This window comes from Pteropus medius, unplaced genomic scaffold (assembly GCF_902729225.1).
Source record: "Pteropus medius unplaced genomic scaffold, Ma_sr-lr_union100, whole genome shotgun sequence".
NCBI classification, from domain to species: Eukaryota; Metazoa; Chordata; class Mammalia; order Chiroptera; family Pteropodidae; genus Pteropus; species Pteropus medius.
In genome coordinates, this window is record NW_024351732.1 from 1,390,733 (window position 1) to 1,414,586 (window position 23,854).

The 23,854-nt window shown below is 49.5% G+C and overlaps 1 protein-coding gene across 5 annotated transcripts in view; it reads left to right on the forward strand.

The window, feature by feature from the left end:
* Positions 1–23,267, forward strand: part of LOC120588964 (canalicular multispecific organic anion transporter 2-like) — a 27,351-nt gene extending 4,084 nt beyond the window's left edge. For 4 of the 5 annotated variants that reach the window (XM_039846347.1, XM_039846346.1, XM_039846345.1 and 1 more), the window contains exons 4-24: positions 138–230; positions 1,421–1,624; positions 1,740–1,886; positions 2,249–2,336; positions 2,718–2,784; positions 3,035–3,161; positions 3,242–3,418; positions 7,607–7,774; positions 8,096–8,288; positions 9,262–9,373; positions 9,573–9,720; positions 9,821–10,028; positions 10,297–10,607; positions 11,671–11,870; positions 12,031–12,157; positions 13,198–13,299; positions 16,068–16,214; positions 16,392–16,550; positions 17,138–17,304; positions 19,689–19,883; positions 21,917–23,266. In XM_039846347.1, coding sequence (XP_039702281.1) covers positions 138–230; positions 1,421–1,624; positions 1,740–1,886; positions 2,249–2,336; positions 2,718–2,784; positions 3,035–3,161; positions 3,242–3,418; positions 7,607–7,774; positions 8,096–8,288; positions 9,262–9,373; positions 9,573–9,720; positions 9,821–10,028; positions 10,297–10,607; positions 11,671–11,870; positions 12,031–12,157; positions 13,198–13,299; positions 16,068–16,214; positions 16,392–16,550; positions 17,138–17,304; positions 19,689–19,883; positions 21,917–22,025 — 3,249 coding nt within the window. In that variant the 3' untranslated portion in view covers positions 22,026–23,266. Of the gene's footprint in view, positions 1–137; positions 231–1,420; positions 1,625–1,739; positions 1,887–2,248; positions 2,337–2,717; positions 2,785–3,034; positions 3,162–3,241; positions 3,419–7,606; positions 7,775–8,095; positions 8,289–9,261; positions 9,374–9,572; positions 9,721–9,820; positions 10,029–10,296; positions 10,608–11,670; positions 11,871–12,030; positions 12,158–13,197; positions 13,300–16,067; positions 16,215–16,391; positions 16,551–17,137; positions 17,305–19,688; positions 19,884–21,916 lie in introns of all 5 variants that reach the window. The other variant, XM_039846344.1, reaches the window with a different exon arrangement.
* Positions 23,268–23,854: the final 587 nt, after the last annotated feature.

Here is a 23,854-nt window from a genome sequence, read left to right on the forward strand (position 1 = left end):
TCTATCTGGCTGACCACCATCTATTGCTTCCTGCCCATCTCTAGATTTCAGATTAATAAGCCTCTGTCTGTTGGATTCTGTCTGTGTATACACTTTGGTTATCTGTCTGTCTTATCCACCCACCTGTACCTCCTCAGAACCTGGGTCCCTCTATTCTGGCTGGAGTTACTCTCATGGTCTTGCTGATCCCATTCAATGGAGCTCTGGCCATGAAGATGCGAGCTTTCCAGGTGGGTGCTATCATAAGTGTACCGCTCCTGCCTGGAGCGCTGGGCTGGGTGCCTGGGGAGAGGCATATACTAACCTCAGGCTCCTCGATGACGTTGTTTACTGAGTACTGATGGCTGCAAGCCTTTTTCACAAACTTTAGCTTACTCTATCCTCACAACAACCCTGAGAGGGTTTTAGAAACATTCTTATCTTGCAGCTGAGGAACCAAGGCCCAGAGAGATATGGCAGTTCAGAACCTGGCAGAGCTGAGACTCGAACCTGTATCCTCTGGTCTAATGAGAGTTTCTCCTACCACACTGTGCTGAGTGTAAATATTCAGTCATCCAGTCCTTTATTTGCAAACATTTATTGAAGTTTTTAGTAGTTTCTCACTGCACGTAGTATAAATGACAAAGTCCCATGACCACCTACCAGGCCCTTGCTTACCTTGCAAGCCCTCACCCCCTGAGGTATGGCCAAATTTTAGCCAATCTGGCCTTCTTACTTTTCTGCAAAACACCAAGCTCTGTGTACCTCCGGGCTACCAAACCCACTATTCCCTGGGATGCTCTTCCTCCCTTCCTCCCTTCCTCCCCTTCCGTGCCCCTACCTCCCAGCATAAACCCTGATTTCCCAGACTCTCACAAAATCCTGTTGTTTCCCTCCGTAGTACAAATACCAACTTATTAAGCATTTATTCAGGTAATTGTTCGCCTCCTATCTGCCTCCTCCATCAGACAGTCAGCTTCATGATGGCCAGGGCCTACTTTGAGTTGTTCATCATTATCTGCCCTACATCTAGCACATGGTCTGGCACATAGTAAGCCCTCAATAAATGGGAGTCGAATGAATAATTTGGCGTGCTGCACCCTGGGTCAGTCTAACTGGGGAAGCGTCCATGCACAGAGATCTCTTGGGGGAGAAAAGGAAAGTGCAGTGTGCCTTAGAAACCCAGGGAAAGGGGTGGAGGATACTGCCTAGGAGGGACCGAGACACTGGCACAGAGGTTGGAGCTGGATTTTGTTGGGCAGGAAGAGAGGGGAGGCTGGGTGGGGCATTCCAGGCCGAGGCGTGGCACAGACCCAGCAGGGAGGAGGGTGGGGGAGTGGTGAGCAGCCTGAATGGCTGTGGTATGTGCGCCAGCGCACGGAAGGCACAAGCCCCCGTGGGTAGAGCTCTGGGGAGAAGAGTAGAGCCACTCTCTTCACAGGTAGAACAAATGAAGTTCAAAGACTCGCGCATCAAGCTAATGAGTGAGATCCTGGGTGGCATCAAGGTGCTGAAGCTTTATGCCTGGGAGCCCAGCTTCTTGCAGCAGGTGGAAGGCATCCGGCAAAGCGAGCTCCAGCTGCTGCGCAAGGGTGCCTACCTCCAGGCTGTGTCCACCTTCATCTGGATGTGCACCCCCTTCCTGGTGAGGCTCTCCTGCCAGAGCTGGCCTCCTGCCGGAGCTGGCCTCCCACCTCCCACCTGGCCAGCCTGGAGGCCCAGTAGACTCCACCCTGACACCCACCTCTACCGCTGCCCAGGTAACCCTCATCACCCTCGCAGTATACATGTCTGTGGACCCAAACAATGTGCTGGACGCCGAGAAGGCCTTTGTGTCTGTGTCCCTGTTCAATATCTTAAAGAACCCCCTCGGCATGCTGCCTATTTTAATCAGCAACCTGACCCAGGTAACCCCGGGCGGGGCTGGGGGCGGGCATGTCCTGCTGGAGTGAGTGCAGGTTGTTGGGGTCACTTAGGGTCAGGGGATGATCAAAGAGTTACTGAAATCAGGAGAGGGCCATCGGGCACTATGGAGAATTGTTCAAAGTTGAATGAGGTTATTAGAGTCAGTGGTCATTTGGAGTCAGAGGAAGTCAGGTGGGGTCCCTGGAAACCTGTGATCTGGAGACAGCCTCCATTTACCAACCTGGACCCTATCTGAGCCTTCAGGGGGCCGGGCCTCACCCAGGAAGTTGGGGGCCAGGCAAGTGTAGGAGGGAGTGGGTTAGAAAAAGCACAGCTTCCAGGGTTGACTCACACCCTCCTGCAGACCAGTGTGTCTCTGAAACGGATCCAGCACTTCCTGAACCAAGATGAATTTGACCCCCAGTGTGTGGAAAGAAAGACCATCACCCCAGGTCTAGATGCCCTTACCTGGGCTGCCCTTGCCACAGCCCCGCTCCAGTAAATCTTCATTCCAAGCTTTTAACGTTTCTCTTGTGACCCCTTTTCTTCTTTCTCTTTTCACATCTTTAACTCTATGCCCATCTTCTCCCTTTTCTGGCTCTCTGCTCTCTTCTTCTGCATCCTTCCCCAGCCCTCTCCCACTCTAGTTCCTTCCCTGGGGCTCCCCCTGCCCTAAGACTTCCTGTCCCTTCTCCCTGCCCCGCAAACTTCCCTGCCTTCTCCTCTTAGCCCCTTCCCCCAAGGCTGCCCACACCTCTCCCTCCCTCCTCCCCCAGGGATCCTATCCCTCTGGCCCTGGGCCCTCCTAAACCTGTATACGTTGACCCTCCCAGGCTATGCTGTCATCATAGACAATGGCACCTTCACCTGGGCCCAGGATCTGCCCCCCACCCTCCACAGGTACCAGTTTCTCTCATCCCTTTTCTGCTGCCGAAAGGGGGCCAAACATCAGACCGGTAGCAGAACCTGCCCTCCAGCCACCACCCACCGCACCTCCCCAACTCCCCATCTTTGGCTTGGAAAGTAGGAAGAGCCTCACTTGCCAGGGTGGTTCTCTGAAGGGAGCAGGGCTTGGGTCTCCCGGTGGAAGGTTGGGAACCGAAAACCTAATCCTTGTCTTTGACTTGGCTCCTGGCTTCCTTGCCCCCAGCTTAGACATCCAGGTGCCAAAAGGGACCCTCGTGGCCGTGGTGGGGCCCGTGGGCTGTGGAAAGTCCTCCCTGTTGTCTGCCCTGCTGGGAGAGATGGAGAAGCTGGAAGGCAAGGTGTATGTGAAGGTGAGAGGTGTATGTAAAGGTAAGATGTATGTGAAGAGAAGCTTGGCAAACAGGTAACTGTGGAGTTCTCTTATGGCCAGGGTTCTGTGGCCTACGTACCCCAGCACGCATGGATCCAGAACTGTACTCTTCAGGAAAATGTGCTATTTGGCCAAGCACTGGACCCCAAGCGCTACCGCCAGACTCTGGAGGCTTGTGCCCTGCTAGCCGACCTGGAGATGCTGCCTGATGGGGACCAGACAGAGATTGGAGAGAAGGTACATGATCCCTTTCCATCCTCTGGGGAGTCAGCATATACGGCTGCCCACCTCAACCCAGCCCAGGTCTATATATGCACTCATTCATTCATTCATTCACTCATTCACACATTCATGTAATATGCCCAGCTCTGCTAGCCACTGGGGAGCAGCTCTATTACTGGGGGAGACTAACTTGTGAACAGGTAGGGGCTGAAAACCTATGTAGGGTATAGGTATAGAGAGAGCAGTGAGTGGGGAGTCTGTATAAGGAAAAGTATCACTTTTGAGTTGAATCTTAACAGCTGAGGAAGAAGAACACATTGTTCATCTATTCATTCATTCATTCATTCATTCATCAGATTCTATTACACACTTACTGTATGCCGGGCACTATTATACAGTAGTGAATATACCAGACTAAAATCTCTGCCTTTCTGCCTTTCTATAGCTTACATTCTAGCAGGGGAAGTTTTATAAGCAAGATAAATAAGTAAAATATATAATATATTAGATATATTCTAAGGGAGAAAGAATGAAACGGGGAAGGGGTATAGGAATATGTGTGTGGCTCTGTTGTTAGGGTGTCTTGGGAAAGCCTCACTGGGAATTGGAAACCTGAACAAAGGGAAGGAGTGGGCTGTGTCCGGGGACATGGAGCCCTGTCTCAGGGAAAGGCTTTAGAGGCAGAGAGCAGCAAGTGCAAAGTCCCCGAGGTAGGAGTGATCGGAGCATTCAAGGACCGGCAAGGAGGCCAGAGTGGAGTGGAGTGAGAAGGGCTGAGGAGGAGGAGATGAGGCCAGTGAGGTGTCCAGGCAACCAGGTCATGTAGGGTCTTGCAGGCCACTGTTAGACCATGGCTTTTACCAAGAGTGATGGAAAGCCTTTGAAGATGTGAGCCAAGGAATGGTGAGTGGACTGGTTAGGAAGTGGTGGTGAGGGTATAAGGCAAGGCAGAGTTTTGAAGACCTTGGATAAGGTTTTGGCCGTTACCTTAAAAACTATGGGATATCAGTAAAAGTGTTTGTTTAGTTCATTCATTTTTAATTGTTGCGATATATATATAACGTAAAATTTGCCATCTTCACCATTTTTAAGTGTAAAGTTCAGTAGTGTTAAGTACATTCACGCTATTATGCAACCATCCTCCAAAACTCTTTTCATCCTGCAAAACTAAAATTCTGTGCCCATTAAACAACAACTCCCCATCTTCCTCTTCCCTCAGTTCTTGGCAGTCACCATTCCACTTCCTGTCTTGATGAATTTGACTACTCCGGGCACTTCATATAATTGGAATCATACAGTATCTGGTTTGTTTTCTTGACATTAGCTTATTTCACTTAGCATAATATCTCCAAGGTTTATCTACGTTATATCATGTATCAAAATTCCTTTCCTTTTTAAGGCTGAATAATATTCCGTTGTATGTGTCTACCATGCTTTGGTTATCCATTCACCTGTTAATGGGCTCTTGGGTTGCTTCCCCCTTTTAACTATCATGAATAATGCTGCTGTGAACATGGATGTACAAATATCTCTTCGAGACCCTACCTTCGATTCTCTTGAGTGTATATCCAGAAGTGGAAATGCTAGATAATATGGTAGTTCTATTTTTTATTTTTTAAGGAACTACCATATCATTTTCCGTAATGGCTGCACCATTTTCCATTTCCATAAACAATGCACAAGAGTTCAGACTTCTACACATCCTGGCCAATGCCTGTGGCTTTCGGTGGGGTGGGGTGGGGTGGGGGGAGTTTTGTTTTCGTTTTTTAATACAAGCCATTCTAATGGGTATGAGGTGGTATCTCATTGAGGTTCAGATGAGCATTTCCCTTATGACTAATGATGTTGAGTATCTTTTCATGTGTTTGTTGGTTGTTTGTATATCTCCTTTAGAGAAAAGTTTGAGTTGTCTGCCCATTTTTTGGTCAAGTTGTTCGTCTTTTTGTTGTTGTTGAGTTGTAGGAGTTCTTCATATCTGCCTCAGGTCCTCGAATAACATCATTTCATTCAATGTCATTTTGTTCTAACATTGATTACATGTCGTAGGAACTTAACTCTTTGTTATATCAATTAGCATATGGTAAAATTGGATTCATTATATGTCATTTAACTTAAAGTCACAGAACCCAGTAATGACTTACAGTAAGTAAGGACTTATTGTGCTGGATATTTACCCTTATATAGATGAGTTGCAAATATTTTCTCCTATTCTGAAGGTTGCCTTTTCATTCTGTTCACTGTGTCCTTTGATGCACAGAAGTTTTTAATTTTGATGTGATCCAATTTATCTATTTTTGCTTTTGTTGCCTGTGCTCTTGGTATCATATCCAAAAATTATTGCCAAATCCAGTGTCATGAAACTTCTCCCCATGCTTTCTTCTAAGAGTTTTATACTTTTAGCTCTTTTGTTTTTTTAATACTAGATACTTCAGTGTATATTCTCCCTAAACAATGACATTCTCTTACATAACTATAGTTGAATTATCCAAATCAAGAACTTTAACATTGATGCAATATTATTATCTAATTTACAGTCTATATTCAAATGTCATCATTTGTCCTAGTAATGTCTTTTTTTAGCTATTTTCTTTCCTGGTCTAGGATCCAGTCCAGGATCATGAGTTGCATTTACTTGTCATATCTCTTTATTCTCTATCAATCTGGATAATTCCTCAGTCTTAGTCTTTTAGGACCTTGTCACCTTTGAAGATACAGGCCATTTGTTTTGTAGAATGTCTCTCAATTTGACTGCAATTAGATTTGGATTATATTTTTGGGGGAAATACCAAAGAAGTAATGTTGTGTTCTTCTTAGTGCATCCCATTAGGAGGCACATGATGTCAATTTGTGCCTTACTGACAATGTCAACTTTGAGATTGTGTCTTCATTGATGATTCTATTTCCTAACTGACGATTCTTGCCTGAGTCAGTGTTTACTATGACATTTGCCAAATGGTAATTTTCTAACTCTATTCCTGCTGTAGTTATTAGTTGGCATTTTACTCTAAGAAAGAGCTTTCTCCTCCTTCCTCTTTTTTACTTATTCATTAATTTCTTTATATCTATATGGGCTCATGGATCCCTATTTGATTCAATGGGTTCTAATCCATTACCTTCATTATTTGTCTTGATGTTCAATTTGTCAGTGAAGGTTTTTAAAGCAGGGATTGCTGAAAAGCTACAGTGTGGAGGATCCTGAAGGCACAGGACCCAGCAAGGAGCTTCTTATGGTGGCCTGGGGAAATGAGGACCTGAGCCTGAGCAGTGGGGATGGGAAATGTTTAGGTAGGAGTCTGAGATCACAGAACCCAGAGAACTCCTCGTCTATGACACTTCTTCCCATCTCTCTTGGACCTACTCTGACTTCACACACACACACAAACCTAATTTAATGTTCAGCACATGGTAGGCACTCAAGAAAGACTGGTCGGTTGAATGCAGGCATGCTCATATGCTTTAGTCACTATGCTGGCTTCTCCCTAGCAGCTCCAGCTCTCACCTTGCATTTGTTCTCCCCAGGGGTCAGTTTCTCAGGGTACCCGAAGGAGTTGGGCCCTATTGTAGAGGGAGAAAGGGAAGTTGGTGGTAGCAAAGCAGGCTATACCTCTGGGGTCTGCCTTCTGGGCCCAGCTCTGCAGCTATGTGCCTCAGTTTCCTCATCATGAGCTTAAGGAAATATCTTACCTCCCCTCTGGCACATAATCTCAGGATTGATGAATTCTGGGGTAATGCTGGTTTCCCATCCTTGCTTCTGCCCTTAATAGTTCAGGACCTTGGACAAAGTCATTAAGAGCTGGGCTTTCTTATTCTAGAAAGTTGACACCTCCCTGGAAGGACTGATGTGAGGACCAAATGAGATTATTATTATGAAAGTCACCTGCAAACTGTATGGGCGATGGAATATTAAAAGGTCTATTAAGGGCCTCCTGGGAATTTCCAGCCTCCTAGAGTAAAGAGGCAGCAGGCAGGGAAACCAGCTGGGCAGGGTGATGGAGCAAAGGGAGCAGGATGTCTTCACCTGCCCTGAGGGGACACTGAAAGCCACCACCTTCCTTCTGTGGCCTTACTGCTTCACAGGGACAGGACCAAGCATATGAAATGTGAATGCAGAGGTCTGCCCTGCTGATTGACAGTGGACAGGGTCCTTACCCACCTCCTGCCTGTCTACCCTGTACTTACTTCCTCCCTTCCTCCTCCATCCAGGGCATTAACCTGTCTGGGGGCCAGCAGCAGCGGGTCAGTCTGGCCCGAGCTGTATACAGCAATGCCGACATTTTTTTGCTGGATGACCCACTATCAGCTGTGGACTCCCACGTGGCCAAGCATATCTTTGACCACGTCATTGGGCCAGAAGGTGTGCTGGCAGGCAAGGTGAGGCTTCTAGGCAGCCGAGGGGGCTAAGGTGAAATCTAGGGCCCTAGGAGAGAACTAGTAGCCAAGGGGTGCGGATGAAACCTGGACATGTGGGAGTCTGAGAAGCAGGAGTGTGGGATGGGCAGCAGGGGAAACCCATGTGGTGGGGCACAGCCCAGAGGCCCTGAGCTGGCTGCGGTAAGCATGGGGTGAGTCCCTTATGTGCCTGTCTATGCTCCCTGGCACACGAGTGCCTCACACTCACTCTGTGGCCCTGTGCCTGTGTGTGCTGGAGGTGTGTGCCGAGGGCGGCGGGAGTGATGGCTGCTTTCTCTCCAGACACGGGTGCTGGTGACGCATGGCATCAGCTTCCTGCCCCAGACAGACTTCGTCATAGTGCTAGATGATGGACAGGTGTCTGAGGTGGGCACCTACTCAGCTCTCCTCCAGCGCGACGGCTCCTTTGCCGACTTCCTCCGCAACTATGCACCTGATGAGGACGAGGAACACCAGGAAGAGGATGGCAGGACCGGTATCCTGGGCCCTCTGTATTTCTGTGCCCTCTCAGTGCTTCCTCTGTCTTGGGGGTCTCTGAGTATCTCTAGACAGGCCCAGTGTTATATAGGGGAGGTTCTGGGGAACTTGGACCTCTGTGTGATGGTCAGATATCACCAAGTAGGAAAGGGAACTCGATGTAGTCCAATCCTTCTCCTCCTCTTCCCTAACTGTGTGACCTTAGACCAGCCGCTCAGCTCTCAGAGCTTCAGTTTTCTCATGTGCCAAAAGTGCATTAGGGCCCAGGCCCAGCCTGTATGGCAAGGCTGTTTCATAGATAAATAGTCACATATGCAAGCGCTTGGAAATGTCATTTACTTAGCAATAAATATTTATTGAGCAATTACTATGACTAAACACTATTCTAGGCACCAAGAGATAACAGTGAACAAACAAAAGTCCTGTCCTCATGGAGCATATTGAAGTCCCCGGGCTCATGTGTCCCAGCTCCACAACCTCAGACTCTGGCCTGGCTCACAGACCTCTTCCTGGCTTTTCTTACTGCTGTATATATGGCTAAGATGTCTTGAGCATTTACTAAGTGCTCTGCCCCTTGACACAGATTTGTTTCTTTAATTCTCACAACGATGTGATGAAGTGGGTACTATTATTATCCCCATTTTACATGCCTGTCTAAAGTCATGCAGTGAAGAAGTGGGAATCGAAGCTCATCCAGTCTGGCTCAGAGCTTGAGCTCCTAACCTTTATATTTGAACCCACTTCTCCTGATGCGAAGTTTTTCTTCGTCTAACCGAAGTCTTTCTTGCCGCCCTTTTTTTTTCAACACAAAATTGGTCATTTCTTTTTGTCGTTATTGTTCTTGCTGCCTTTTCAACCCCTCTCATCTTATTTCATGCTTGTCCATTCCGGCTCCTTCATTAGAGTAGGGGTGGGGGATACTGGGACTTATAGGGAGCTACCTCTGTCTCCTCCCTCCCACCTTGTGACAGCCTTTGAGGAACCAGAGGATGAGCAGGTGCTGCTGATTGAAGACACACTCAGCAGCCACGCAGACCTGATGGATGAGCCAGTCATGTATGAGGTCCGGAAGCAGTTTATGAGGTGAGCTCCTGAGAGCGTTCAGGCCCCTGGGATGCTGCAGCAGGGCCCCCACAACCTGCCAAGTAGGGTGCAGTGGGCATTCTCCCTGATACTGACACCCTGGGTGTCCGCCTGCGGCCTCAACCCTCCTTCTGGGCTCTGTTCTGTGGGTGTGCCAGAGGCCTCCTCTCTGGGCCTGACCAGAGAGCTGCCTCCACAGAGAGCTGAGTACCATGTCCTCAGAAGGAGAGGGCCAGGGTCGGCCTGTGCACCGGAGACGCCTGAGTATAGCAGAAAAGGTAGTGCAGGCAGCAGAGGCGAAGGCAAATGGGGTGCTGATCAAGGAGGAGAAGGTGGAGATGGGCAGGGTGAGTAGGGTGAACAAGGAGGGCTGGAGAGGGTGGGCGGGCCCCCAGAAGTCTTGAGGCTCACAGGAGTTTTCTGTCTCTGACCACCATGGCCATACAGGTGAAGCTGAACATGTTCTGGGATTATGCCAAGGCTATGGGGCTCTGTACCACACTAGTCATCTGTCTGCTGTATGCGGGTCAAAGCGCAGCTGCCCTTGGGGCCAACATATGGCTCAGTGCCTGGACCAATGAGGCTGTGGTGGGTGGACAACAGAACAACACCTCCATGAGGCTGGGCGTCTATGCTGCCTTTGGAATTCTGCAAGGTGAGCCTGCAGAGATACCTGGAAGGGGCTTCAGTGGCCCCTTCCTCACCTCTGGGCTGCTGGGTCCCCTAAGCCACGCCTTTGCCTCTGAGTCTCCCTTCACCATCATAGCCATTGCCCTGCCCCAACACCTCTCTAACCCACCCTCGCAGTCCACCTGCCTTTGAGCCCGCCTAGCCCACCGTGGCTATCCTTTATTTGGGAACCTGCCCCTGCGTGCTTGCCACCTGGCCTAGGTGAACGAGTGCCCCTCTGCCTCTTCCAACAGGGCTTCTGGTGGTGCTGTCGGCCTTTGCAATGGCAGCGGGCAGTGTCCAGGCTGCACGCTCGCTCCACCAGGCGCTGCTGTACAACATGATGCGCTCGCCACAGTCCTTCTTCGACACTACACCCTCGGGCCGTATCCTCAACCGCTTCTCCAAGGATATCTACGTCATCGATGAGGTTCTGGCCCCTTCCATCCTCATGCTGCTGGGTTGTTTTTACAACTCCATCGCCACCCTTATGGTCATTGTGGCCAACACGCCACTCTTCATGGTGGTCATCCTGCCTCTAGCTGTCTTCTACCTCTTTGTGCAGGTGCATAGCCAGTGGGCGGGCATGGCCATGGGAGGGAGGCTGAGGTGCTCATGTGGGCAGGGCTTTTGTGTGCACAGGGGAGGGGGGAGGAGGGAGGAAGAGGAGGATGTAGGCAGTCAGTCACTTTCCCGTTCTGAAACTCATTTTCCTCACCTATAAAATAGAGACTCATAGGACCTGCCTCATAGGATAAAATGAAATTCTTGTAAATTATAACCAGCCCTGGAACTTCTTCCTATTGGCTTTTTTAGAATAAAATATTGTTAACAGTTTGAGACACATTATTCTTCCTTCATTTTTATACATTTCTAAACAAATCTGCGTATGTATGTTTTTAAGATGAGTTGATAACTTTCAGATACAGCTAACTGTAAAAGTCATTTGTGTCACTGAGCCCCTGTTCTGCTGTGAATTAATCAGCTGCTGAAGATGAGCCACAGGATGGTTAGCGGATCCTGTGTATGGAGACTGTGATCTGGGCTGCACTCTGTGCCGGGGCAGGACACTCTAAGACACATGTCGCATGTGGCTCTGGCTATCTTAGGGTCCACAGGGTAGAAGATGGAAGCTGGAGGCAGAACCATGTTTTTGTGGGGCTGAAGCTTAACCAACTGTATGAGGGCACAGGAGGGAGAGGCTCTTTAAGAAAAAGAATACAAAGTTATCTTATTTTTGCAAATATTGCAAAAACATTTGACTGTGTAAGCACATTGCTAGAGCCCCTAAGTAGAGACAGACATATGTATTGATTTAGGAGGACAAGCAAAGTCAGTGCTGTAATGCAGGTCTCCACAGAGGGTGAGAGGGTCAAGAGCTGAAAGAGAATCAGGAAAGGCTTCGTGGAGGAAGTAGCCTGGAAGACTGAGCAGAGCTGAGCAGACAGAAAGGTTGGCATGAGTTCATGGAGCCACATCAGGACCCTAAGTCTTAGGTTCTTTTGAGTAGAGGAAGGGAGCAAGGTCTTATGGGGGAGTGGGGCTGGCTGAGAAGAGCCCAGATGGGTTCCGAGGGTATGCAGGACTGAATTGGTGGTTTCACGATCTTTTTTTCTACTCCCTGTCAGCGCTTCTATGTGGCCACATCACGGCAACTGAAGCGGCTGGAATCTGTCAGCCGCTCGCCCATATTCTCTCACTTTTCGGAGACGGTGACGGGCTCCAGTGTCATCCGGGCTTCTGGGCGCAGCCAAGACTTTGAGGCCATTAGCAATGCTAAGGTGGACACCAACCAGAGGAGCTGCTACCCCAACATTGCCTCCAACAGGTCAGCTACCCCTTGCTCCTCCAGGAGCTCCCATCAGGGGCTCTGCAGGAGAGATCCTGGTGTTCTGCAACTTAGCTCTTCCTTCTCCTTTTCTGTTTTGTAAACAGAAAACTGCCCCCATCCTTCACTTGCCTCACTTCCTCCTTGTCTATCCCCACAGGTGGCTGGGGGTCCGAGTGGAGACCATGGGGAACTGTGTTGTGCTCTTTGCTGCGCTCTTCACTGTGATTGGGAGAAACAGCCTGAGTCCAGGGATGGTGGGCCTCTCCGTGTCCTATGCCCTACAGGTACACAGGGGTCCGGGCCCCAGGGCAGGGCCACCACTGGGGCAGAGGCCACACAGGTGTTACACGCATCTCCTGAGCATCTCGCTCTGCCCAGGGTGGGGACCAGCCACAAGTTCTGCTTGCCAGGACTATGAGCTCACAGTCAAGCATGGAGAGAGACTCCCACCAGTAGGGAATTGTGATGCTGGGTGAGCATTACAATGGTAAAGGGTCTTGGTGGAGGGAGTAACAAAATGTTGTAAGAACCCGGAGGAGATTCTCTACCTTGGGGTGCTGGAGAAAGTATCTTGGAGCTTGGCCCCAAAAGACAAAACAGAACTTGTCCTGCCTGTGCACAGTCTCTAGGCAGTCCACCCTGACAGTTCCTGGGGCAGGAAAGTGTGGGACTGGAATGTACCTCCTTTCACATGCCTTCAGAGAAGGAGCCTGGGCTGGAGGCTGGGCAGGTCACTCTGATATCAGCCTGTATTGTCGAAGGGTTACGTAACTGCAACTGGAATTTTGTAAAGCAGATCACATTTTCATTGCCTCAGGTAGCTCAAGTCTTGAAAGTCCAGAAAGATCAATCTTCTCAAACTTTAATGTACTTACGAATCATCTGATCTCGTTAAAATGTGGATTCTGTTACAGTAGACCCAGGATAGGGCTCAGGATTCTGCATGTCTATCAAGACTCCTTGGTATACAAAGTATGGTCCAGAGACCAGTTCTGTCAACATCATCTGGGAGCTAGTTAGAAATTCAGAGTCTTGGGTCCCACTATAGACCTACAGAATAAGAAGCAAGGTTCTCTGGGAAGTCTTTCTTATATATATCGATGTTTGGGAAACACTGGGCTAGGTGGCCCTTGGTTAAGTCTGCATTGTCATTGCCTGAGGTACGGTTAATGATTAGAGCTCCAGGTGGCACCCCTACGGTTTTACCCAGGCCCTCCTGGGTCATAGATGGGATAGGAGCATAATCAAGCAGGCTGAACTCCTCCCAAAGCCATTGCAAGGGCAGAGGAGATCACCCTACTCATGACCCAGTCCCTTTGGCCAGGTGACATTTGCTCTGAACTGGATGATACGAATGATGTCAGACCTGGAGTCTAATATTGTGGCCGTGGAGAGAGTCAAGGAGTACTCCAAGACAGAGACTGAGGTGGGTACTGGGGTGAGTGTGAGGTGAGGGGAGTCAAGAGTACCGGGGAAGGGTGCTTGATCGCCTGCCATGCCGCACCCCAGAGCCAGCTCCTCAGGTGACTCTTCTTTATTCATTCATCCATTCAACCCTCCTTGAGCAACCAGATTCTGATGTAGGGGGAGAGGTAAGACATACCACAGGACTCCGGGGTGATGCAATCAAAGAAGGCAGAAAAGTGGGTCACTCAGCTGGGGTGATCCAGGAAGGTGAGCATCCGGCCAAAGGCATCCCTGATTAAAGGAGGAGCAGTGGGGTAGCCTGCCCTTTGTTGGGGAAAGGGAGTTGTCTTCTACTGGGAGATTCAAACCTTTCTTCTTCACACCCTCCTATGGTCGCACCCCAGAACTCTTCATGCCCAGAAGCTGCATCATCTCTGAGTCTTGATGTCGAGCATCCCTCTTTTAGACCACCCTTCCTATCCCTCCCAGCTCACGTATTCCAAAGCCCTTTGCTATTCCAGTACTTTGCCCTTATTGAGATTCCCAGTGCTGTGATCCTTGTCTATCAGCCTGGATCACGTGCTCCACCTGTGCTAGTGCTCCCAACTCCCTCACCCTTCTTTCTCCCTCCTCACCCCTCTCTCAGTTGTTGTCACCTACAAAACCCCACCCCAGTGAGCCTATCTATCTGCCTTTTCCATGCTGGCACTCAGCTGAAATGTTGCTGGAGAAAATCACTGATTTTACTTCAAGTTTATAACCACACACCACTGCTAGGTGTTCCTACTTTGCTTCCCTGAGAAGCATGTGTTCCCATTTTCAGAAAGATCTGTTTTGAACTTTCTTTTCTTAAACTCCCACATTTCCTTCTCCTTTGTGCCTATCTATCTACCTTGCCTGACATGTCAATGAGAAAATAGGTTATAAGATGTGAACTCCCTTAACCTTCCTTCAAAACTACCTTCTTCCCTTTCTCTTTTAACAGGAAATTCTCTCCTTGTCTTGAAGTCCCCACCCCCCACTTCTTCACATGGCCATTTAGGGGCTTCACTTCCTCAGCGACACCCTCCATCTCCTACATCGTTCGTCTGGCTCCTTCTGTTGTATGATTGCCATCCGCTTGCAGACATATGTGTATCATATCTTTCATTCTAGACACACAAGGCAACTCTCCCCTTCTCCTGTATCCTACTGCCCCGTTTCTTGGCTCTCTTTGGTTATGAAGCTTGCTTTAAAATACGGTCTACACATGCTCTCCCCACTTCCTCATCACCCTTTAGCTCATCCACCTCCTGCAGTCTGGTTTCTGGCCCCATCACTCTCCTGAAACCACTCACCAATGACTTCCCTGGTTCCAGACCTGGAATTTAATCTCTCAGCAACATTCAGATGAAATGACCCCTCCTTTCCTCTTGGAAGGCATGGCTTCTGTGACTCGAGCTCTTGCCCTGTCAGTCTCCACTGAGTCTCCATCCTACCTGTTCCTCCCAGCCTGGCCTCTCCTGCCCCCATGGCCCCTACCTACCCCTGCCTTTCCCAGGCATCCCCCATGACCCCCTCACTCTCCACACACTGGGATCTTCCAAGTCTCCCTCTTCTTGTCTAGCACTCCATTTCCCCCGTCTAAACACATGATCCTATCTCTATATCCTAAAAAATTCTGGCCCCGACCCTGCTGCCCATTCTTTTGACACCTTGAGAGAGTGGTCTACACTGGCTGCCTGGCTTTTTGACTGCCTCGAAGTAGGGCTGGCTTCATGAGTGTATGGGACCAGTCATACAGGTCCCCACTCTTAGAAGGACCCCATGCTCAGAAGGGCCTCACACTTGGTTTAATGCTCTGGTGTCACCACCTGGACATTCTTAGTAATTTTTGAACAAAAGGCCCCACATTTTCATTGTGCGCTGGGCCTCCCAAATTATACAGTCAGTCCTGTCTCGAAGCCACCATCATCTTGTGCTCAATTTATTTTAACAGCCTTCTAACTAGTCATTCTGTTTCCACCCTCTCCCTTTACCTGGTAGCAGCCAGGGCACTCCTTTAAAAGCACATCAAATTGCATCATTCCACTGTGCCCTTAAAATGGCCTGCAAAGCCCTACATCATGGGGCCACTGCTACCTGTCTCCTCCCTCTCACCTTGTCACTTTGTTCCAGAACAGACCTGGAGACATTTGCACTAGCCGTTCTTTCTGCCTGGCACATCTGTCCCCAGATATTTACTTGGTTTGTTCCTTCGCTTACTTCAGATCTTTATTTAAATATCCCCTCCTCCAGGAAGCTTTCCCTGACCACCTTGTACAGTACCACACCACCAAGCACTTCTCGGCATTCATCACTTTCTTACATTATATAGATATGCTTTTATTTTTTTATTGTATGCCCCTCTATACCAGAATGTAAGCCTCAGGGGAGCAAAGACTTTATCTTGCTTATCACTGTGACCCACGTACCTGTCACCATGTAGCCACTCAATAATGAATGGTGAAAGGGGGAGCTAGGGCAGGCAGGGAGGGGCAGCTCAACAGCATGCGGCACAAAGAGAGAGTAGGGGAGGGAGGATGGGATGTTTTGGAGCAGTTCTGTGAGGAATAAAGGTAGAGGGATAAAAGATTCACTGAACCACAAGCATGGGCCACAGGGGCACCACGGACTATCCCTCAGGGGCCATGATGGGTTGAGGATGGAGGGGACTTTGGGAGAGAAGGAAACTGAAAAGTGGGAGGGAGCCAGGCTGGGGAAGAGGTACCGCCTTGATACAGAACTTGTCTTTTTCCTTCTGGCCAGGCCCCCTGGGTGGTAGAGGGCAGCCGACCTCCCGCGGACTGGCCCTCACAGGGTGAAGTGGAGTTCCGAAATTTCTCAGTGCGCTATCGGCCGGGCTTGGAGCTGGTGCTGAAGAACCTGAGTCTGCGCGTGCGCAGTGGCGAGAAGGTGCGCGTGAGATGGGTTTGTGCCTGGGAAGTGGCCATGTTCCTCATGAGGGGGTGTGAGTCTCTGCGAGAGCAAGTTCTTTAGTCCACATGTCTGCTCAGCCTCTCTAGGGGTGTCCTGGAGATGTCCCCAGGACCCTTGGGCCTTCCCCTGACAGCCCCTTTTCACCTGCTGCAGGTGGGGATCGTGGGCCGCACTGGGGCTGGCAAATCGTCCATGACCCTGTGTCTGTTTCGCATCCTGGAGGCCGCAGAGGGTGAAATCCGCATTGACGACCTCAATGTGGCAGCCATTGGACTCCATGACCTGCGTTCTCAGCTGACCATCATCCCCCAGGTACAAACCTGACATGGACGGCCACACTGGCCAATGACCCTTGGGGAGCAGACCCCATCCCTGTTCTGTAACTTGAGGTCCAAGACTGGGACTTCTATCTGGGGGGCTGGAGAATCAGAGAGCAATAGCAGAGCCATAGAGCGGCCACCTGTAGTGGATCTGGAAGGGTCAGATATACCTTGCCCCACAACCTCCTGGGCCAGCAAATCAAACCAGGAACACCAGACCCCTGAATTGCAGACCCATCCCCAGACGTTCTGTCCTGGCTTCCTTGTTTCTCAGCTCTGAATTACATTTCACTTTTTCTGGCTCCTCTGGGGTATTTTTTTTTCTGCTGACTGGACACTTTGGAGTCAGATTAGTGCTCCTGTTTCTGCTTTAGCAGAGGATTTTGTGATTGGCAAAGCTGAGGTTTATCACTTCCCCACAGGCATTTTCTATCTCCTTGGTCATTGCCTACCCCCTAAAGGGCTGGGGACAGAGTGGGAATGCTGCCACCTAAATCCTTTCTTTTTCCCTGGCCCTGGGGCCCATGGTGCCTTATAGGGTCCAAGCTGCCTCCTTCTAAGGCCTTTTTGTGTCCCCAGGACCCTGTCCTGTTCTCAGGGACCCTGCGTATGAACCTGGACCCCTTCGACAATTACTCAGAGGAAGACATATGGCGGGTCCTGGAGCTGTCTCACCTGCACACGTTTGTGGCCTCCCAGCCAGCAGGGCTGGACTTCCAGTGCTCCGAGGGAGGGGAGAATCTCAGGTAACAGCTGGGAGTAGACAAGTCAGAAACAGCACCTTTTGGAGCTAGGGGATCTAATATCAAATGACACGGAGTTGGCCAGCCCCCTCCTGCCCTCCTCACTCCCACCTCAGCCTGGGTGTACTTAGAGGGCATTGTTTTGTCTTGAACGTGTTCTCTGTGCCAGACACAGTGCACTATCTCTCTGATTCCTCACGTAAGCCTCAGAGGTCCCACTTCACAGATGAGGAAACTGAGGCAGGCCCAAAGTGACGTAGCTGGAAGAAGGCATGTCTAGAACTTGAACTAGGTCTGGAAGATTCCAAAGTCTTATTCAGTCTTGTCCTTGTGGGTTGTCAATGTCTGTGGAGCAGGTGAGAGGAAACCTACAGCGCTTTAGGAAAATCATAGATATTTTCCAAGATGGATGCAAGCTCATCTGCATTTTAGGAGAGGGCAAAGTGAGCTCCCTGGGCCCTTCTGTGTTTTCTTATAGCCCCAGATTTTATATCCCCGGCAGCTGGACTGTGTATCAGGGAGAGCTGAGAGCCACTTCTCACTGAGTCTAAAGGCTTGAGAGTCCCATACTCATGTTAGCTCTGTGATTTGGGGCAAGTTGATTAACCTCTCTGTGCCTCCTTTTCCTTCACTCTAAAATGGGAATAATAATAGTCCCATACCTCTTGCACTCTGCTGCCCAATAAAAATATGTTAGCCATGTATGTGTAATTAAATTTTTTTCTTAGTAGCCAGGTGAAAAAGGGAAAAGAAACAGGTAAAATAAATTTTAATAGTGTAATTAGCCCAATATATAGAAAATATTATCTTCTCAACATATAATTGACATAAATGTTATTAAGGATGTTTTATATTTTTTTTACTAAGTCTGAAATCCCATGTGTATTTTTACATTTACAGCACATCCCAGTTCAGACTTGCCACATTTCAAGTGCTCGGTAGCCACATGTGGCCAGTGACTACCATTTGAACAGAGCAGTCTTAGGGTCATTGTGATGAAATAGAAAGCACTCAGCCTACATACACTCCTGGAAAATTTATTCTTATTTATTCTTATTCTACTCAGCCCATACCCGTGGACTCTCTCCAGACCTCAAAAACAAAACAAAAACCTTACATTTGCTCAGCACTTAGTAGTGTTCAAAACACCTTGGCCCCCAGTATCTCGTATAATCTTTACTGCAGTCCTGTGGGCCAGAAATGAGGCTCTAACATATAAAATCATTTGCCCAAAGCTGCTCGACTAGCCAGAGAAGGGACAGAAACTCAAAGAAGTGGGGGCTTTTGCCCCAAACCTTTCCTTTCTACATCATAGCCAGCGGTGGGACACCCTCTCTTCCCCAAGCAATCCTGTAAGACTGAATATGCATCCTAACGGGATTTCACTTACACAGTGGTGTTGGGGGCGGCTGGCAGACGGGCCTAAGCTTCCAGACCCTGAACCCATAGTTGTTTTTTGGCCCATTCTCCTGTCCCTGCTTGCCATCAGCACCTCCCCCAGAGCATCCCCTCCATCCTCACTTACACCAGGATCTGAGACAGAAATCAGCTCCCTTCCTCCCTGAGCTGGTAGCCACTTTAAGTATAACCTGTATGCTGTGCCAGTCTCACCATAAATCAGCCCTGAGTTCTATCTGGCGGCTCATTCTGCTGCCAAAACCTTCATTAGTTGCGGGAATGGGCCAGGGAGAGAGCCTGGCCTTCACTCGGGCTGTGGTGACTCACCCCTTTGGGAAGGGCTGAGGTATTTGTCCTTGGGTGTGGGGGTGCTGCAGCCTCTGTGGTTGGGAACACATTCTTGCTTTGTTCACTAGCTCTGGCTTCCAAGGCAAGAGGTTGAAGGTATGCATTCTGCCCCTCCTCCACCTCCCCAGTGACCAGACACCAGTCATTCCCCAGGTCCTCCTCTGCCCTGCCCCTTCCTTGTTTTCCTCGTTCCCTGGACTTTATTGTCCATGGCGGCAGGAGAAGACTGTCCAAATTATGTGATATTAGGCTAAGCAAGATGGCATAATGTGTGCAAATATCCAGAAAGGGTGTTCTTATTAAGGTGTCAATGACTGATAGAGCATCATGGCACTAGCTGAGGAGCGAGGATGAGAGGGAAGCACAGAAAGCGGATGCCATGGTGCCAGGCCGTTGATCGCACAGTGTGGTCGAGCACTGGCTCTACCTCCAAGGCCCCTCATTAATCCTGTGGTGTTCAGACCCTTGACTCCGCCGACCCCTGTTTCAGGAGGCCCGGGCTGAGGCAGAAATGAAGAAGTTTGACAGAAAGCCAGTCTTGGGCCATTGGAAAGGAGTGGAGACAGAAACAGTTCGGGGGAATGAGGCCTGGGGCAGGCTTGGGGCTCCCAGCTGGAGACGTCTGCTTTTCCTTTTCTCAGTGTGGGTCAGCGACAGCTTGTGTGCCTGGCTCGAGCCCTCCTTCGCAAGAGCCGCATTCTGATTTTAGACGAGGCCACGGCCGCCATTGACCTGGAGACCGATGACCTCATCCAGGCTACCATCCGCACCCAGTTTGAGACCTGCACAGTGCTGACCATCGCACACCGGCTCAATACCATCATGGACTACACCAGGTGGGACACCAGAACCCAAGCAGGAAGGGACCTGTGAGGTCACCTGGACCATCAGGAAGGGGCAGGCAGATTAAGGTTATCTGGAGGTAGGAGAGATGTGTAACCTTGGGTAATTCACAAACCTTTCATGAACTTCTCTCAGGGTTGTAGGAAGGAGTCAGTGACATAAAGTGTTTAAAGTGCAGGTGATCCTGGGGAATGTTAGTCTCCTCCTCCACCCTTTACTCTTATTCTCCCTAGCTCCAGTTTCTCAGAGGATTAGGGAAGGGGCCTTGCCCTCGGAACCTTATGGCTTTCTTCGGGAGGCAGCTCACGTGGGTGAAAGGAAAAATTGTGACCTGTTTCTTCATTGTACCCAATGTTAAGGTGTGGTGCTGGAGAATAAGGGGAGGGGCTGGGTGACTCAGAAGCCTCATGGAAGTGAGCTGGCGCTGGCCCAGAAGGCCGGCCTTCTTGGAGACATGGGAACTCATGGATGCTGCCACAAATCTATGCTGAAGGAGTCCAGTGGGAGTACATCAACAGGCCTTCATTCACAAAATAAACACCCATAGGGCATGGGAAGGCAGGGACAGTGCCACAGATAGGGCAATGGGCAACCCTTGTGTCTCTCTCAGAAGTGTTCCCACACAGGCCCCGAGGATCGGGCACCAAACCGAGAATGCTTGATGATATGGTCTGTCTGTTCCATCCCTACCCCACCCCACTCCCCGCTCTCATCCAGGACCCCACTGGGAGAAGAGAAGGGAAGGTGGGCAGGAAGCACTGGGCCTTGGGTTCTCAGGCCTAACTGAAAATGATTTTCACCAGCAGCCCTGAGGGAAGAAAACTCAAACTGAGCTTGGGGATGGGGAGTTATTCATTCTGGTGGGGCTCGCAGAAATTAATCAAATAATCACTCTACTGGATGTGTAATTAGAGCCTGCAGGAAGGAAGCAGGGGTCCGTGTCGGGGGTGGCCTGAGAAAGCCAATTCATACAGGATGGCCAGAATACTTTCTCTCCTAAGGAAGGGAAGCGCCAGCCAGGCCCTAAAGGAGTAGAAATTGGAGAGCATGGGGAAAAAGTGGGGTAGGGAGGGAGCTGAAAATGCCAGGCAAAAGGTGCAACACATGCAAAGGCCCTGAGGTGGGAAGGCGCACGAGGCTGGAGTACAAAGGGCAACGAGGGCAGTAGAACCAAGATGAGGCGGGGAGAGGGACAGGCCCCACCATGCCGCACTTCTAGGATCATGGTAAAGCATTCGGTCCATACCTCCAAGAGCAGTGAGAAGCCCCTGAAAGGAGGAAATGGTCTCCTGGGCTCCAATATGGGCAGTGGCTAGGCAGTGATGGCCACAGATATACTCCTTCCTAGAACACATTTCCAGGCGTCCCATAGGTGGGGAAACAGAGTACGGTCCACATCCTCCCATTGAGTGGCATCTCCCTGGGCTTGGGAGATCCCTTTCCACTCCTGCCTCACCCAGGGAGCCTGTCCTTACACCAGGTGCACCCTCTGATTAGTTGGCGGGATAATCTAATCGCAGGCCCAGGCCTGACTGTGTGTGAGGTGAGGCGGGTGGGATCCACCCATCAGCAGCAGCCAGATTGGCAACCAAAGCCCCAGATTCCAGTGTCAGGCCTCACTGCAGCCCGGTTTCCCGCCGTGTGCCTTTGTGAGTTGGCACAAAGCAGATGGAAGCACACAGGGCCCAGCGCACAAGCCCGTGGCTCCTTGCACACAGTCCTATGACCCCGGTGAGGGGAAGGCTCATTAGAGAAGGTTTTTGGAGCCCCGACTAGCAAAGATGAATAGGATTCTTGTGTTTGATCCCAGAAACTGCCTCATCTGCCAGGAGAGCAAACGGAGTGGCTAAAATTACCAGCCTTGCAAGTGTGTACATGTGGTGTAGCGGCTGTGTTGGGTGGGTTGACTGAAGTGGCAGGGTTGGCATGTCACTGCAGATCTTGAGCAGTACCCAGAAGGGCAAGGTTGGGATATGAGGCCAGGTCTGGGCTGACGGAGACCTAACCACTTCTTTTCTTTGGCTAGAGTCCTGGTCCTGGACAAAGGGACAGTAGCTGAATTTGATTCTCCAACCAACCTCATTGCAGCCAGAGGCATCTTCTACGGGATGGCCAGCGATGCTGGACTTGCCTAAAATATCTTCTTGGGATTTCTTCCTGGCCATTCCTGGTTTTCCTCAAGAAAAGGAAAAGGACACCAAATATATTTGCAGAATGGACTTAATAGCAAATGCTGGAGGCATTTGTTAGATTTTTGCCCCTGTAAAGCGCTTCACAGGATAACCAGGCTAAATGCTTTAGATGAGAACGTGAAGCTCAAGAGGTGCCTGACATGCCCAAGGTCACAGCTGGTTTGAGGCACAGAGCCCAGACTTATCCCCAGGTCTCCTCAGACCCAATCTCATATTATTTCCCCGCTATACTGTTTTCAATCATTTCATGGAATGATCTCCCTACCCCCTATGATTTTTCATATTTTCTACTCTGAATATTTTTTTAAATAAAGCTTTTTCTTCCTGGAACAGAAGACTGCCAGGTCAGGCCTCCCTAAGAACTGAGTCCTGTACTCTGGAGTGCTGGCCTGAATCCATTAAAAATGGAGCACTGGTGAAATGAAGTTATGTGGTCAACAATATATACACCCTGATGTAGGCTTTTTCTGCCTGGTCACGGATGTGGGGGTTACGACATTTGGAGAAGGCAGGGGCCCTGGAAGGGGGAGAAGCAGAGGTATTTTGTCTACATGGCTAGAATTATCTGAAGATTTTAGACCCAAGAGCTCTAGGCTGGAAATATTGTCTTCACGGCCAGAATTCACTGGATAGTTGCCAGTAGTTCCTGATCTGCTGTGCAGATACTATAAAAAGGTGAGAAATAAAGCCCCTGAAATCTGACCCAAGGCCTCTTGGGAAAGCTGTTGTGAACACCTTCACATTTATGTCATCCCTCAGACCTCTAAGCCTGCTTCTCTAGGGGCTGAGAAATGAGTGCAAGGTGCTTAATTTCATTGCTCCTTTAGAAGTCTGTTCCCGACAGGTCCCCATAACCAGTGAGGCCTCCGAGTCATTCATCTTCCTCAGTCCGGCTGAGGCTAAATTTGGGAAGAGTACAGAGCAGCCCAGAGGCTGCCCCTGCCCTGACAGTCCCAGGCTGGTAAATGCGATGAGGGAATGAATTAAATTTGCATTCTTGAGCAAGCAAACCGTTTATTTTCTGCAGGTCAGAGTCCACCTGCACAAGGCCTTATATTTAGAATGGATCTCTTCTCTTTGTTACCTTACTAAGTTTTCTGGTCTCCTTGACCTTTATTCTTGGTATGATGCGACCGGTTGTGGGTGACGGTTTATTGTCCCCCACCCTAAATGGTTTGCAGTAAGTGTGAAGATGGCGCCTTTGATCTGGTTTTTCTATATGCTTTGGGGTCAGTCTGTGCTGCAGGACCATTTGTTAAAGGTTAATCACATTTTTTTTGGCAGGCTCTTTCTGTCTAGGATGTTTATGAGTGTATGGAAGAAGACTTTCATCCTTGTGATAAAGCAAGTATGAAAGCACAAATGCCTAAATTATTCTGCCTCTGCTTGGTGCTAAGAAAAGGTCTCTGCTATGCTCCCTGATTTATTAGACCAATTTGGCATGACGTCTGCTTTGTGAGGCTCTAGCTGCCCTAAACCAACAAGAAACGCAGATTCATTCGGCATCATTCTTAGCTAAAGATCCAAAGAATGTAAGGCTGTATTTCCTCTCCTATCTTGGGAGTTTGCTTCTGAGCTTATTGAGGCCCTGACAGGTGTTGACAGCCCAAAGGAGAGGCTCAGTTGTGTAAAGTAAATAGGATAATCAAAAAATGTGGTTAATAGAGGATGACCTCCATCTAGCTGGCTCAGCTACTCCGGGGAAATGAAGCTGACTGCTGTGAACCAGGAGGAAAGACACCGCACAAAATATCTGTCTCCAGGTGCCACTG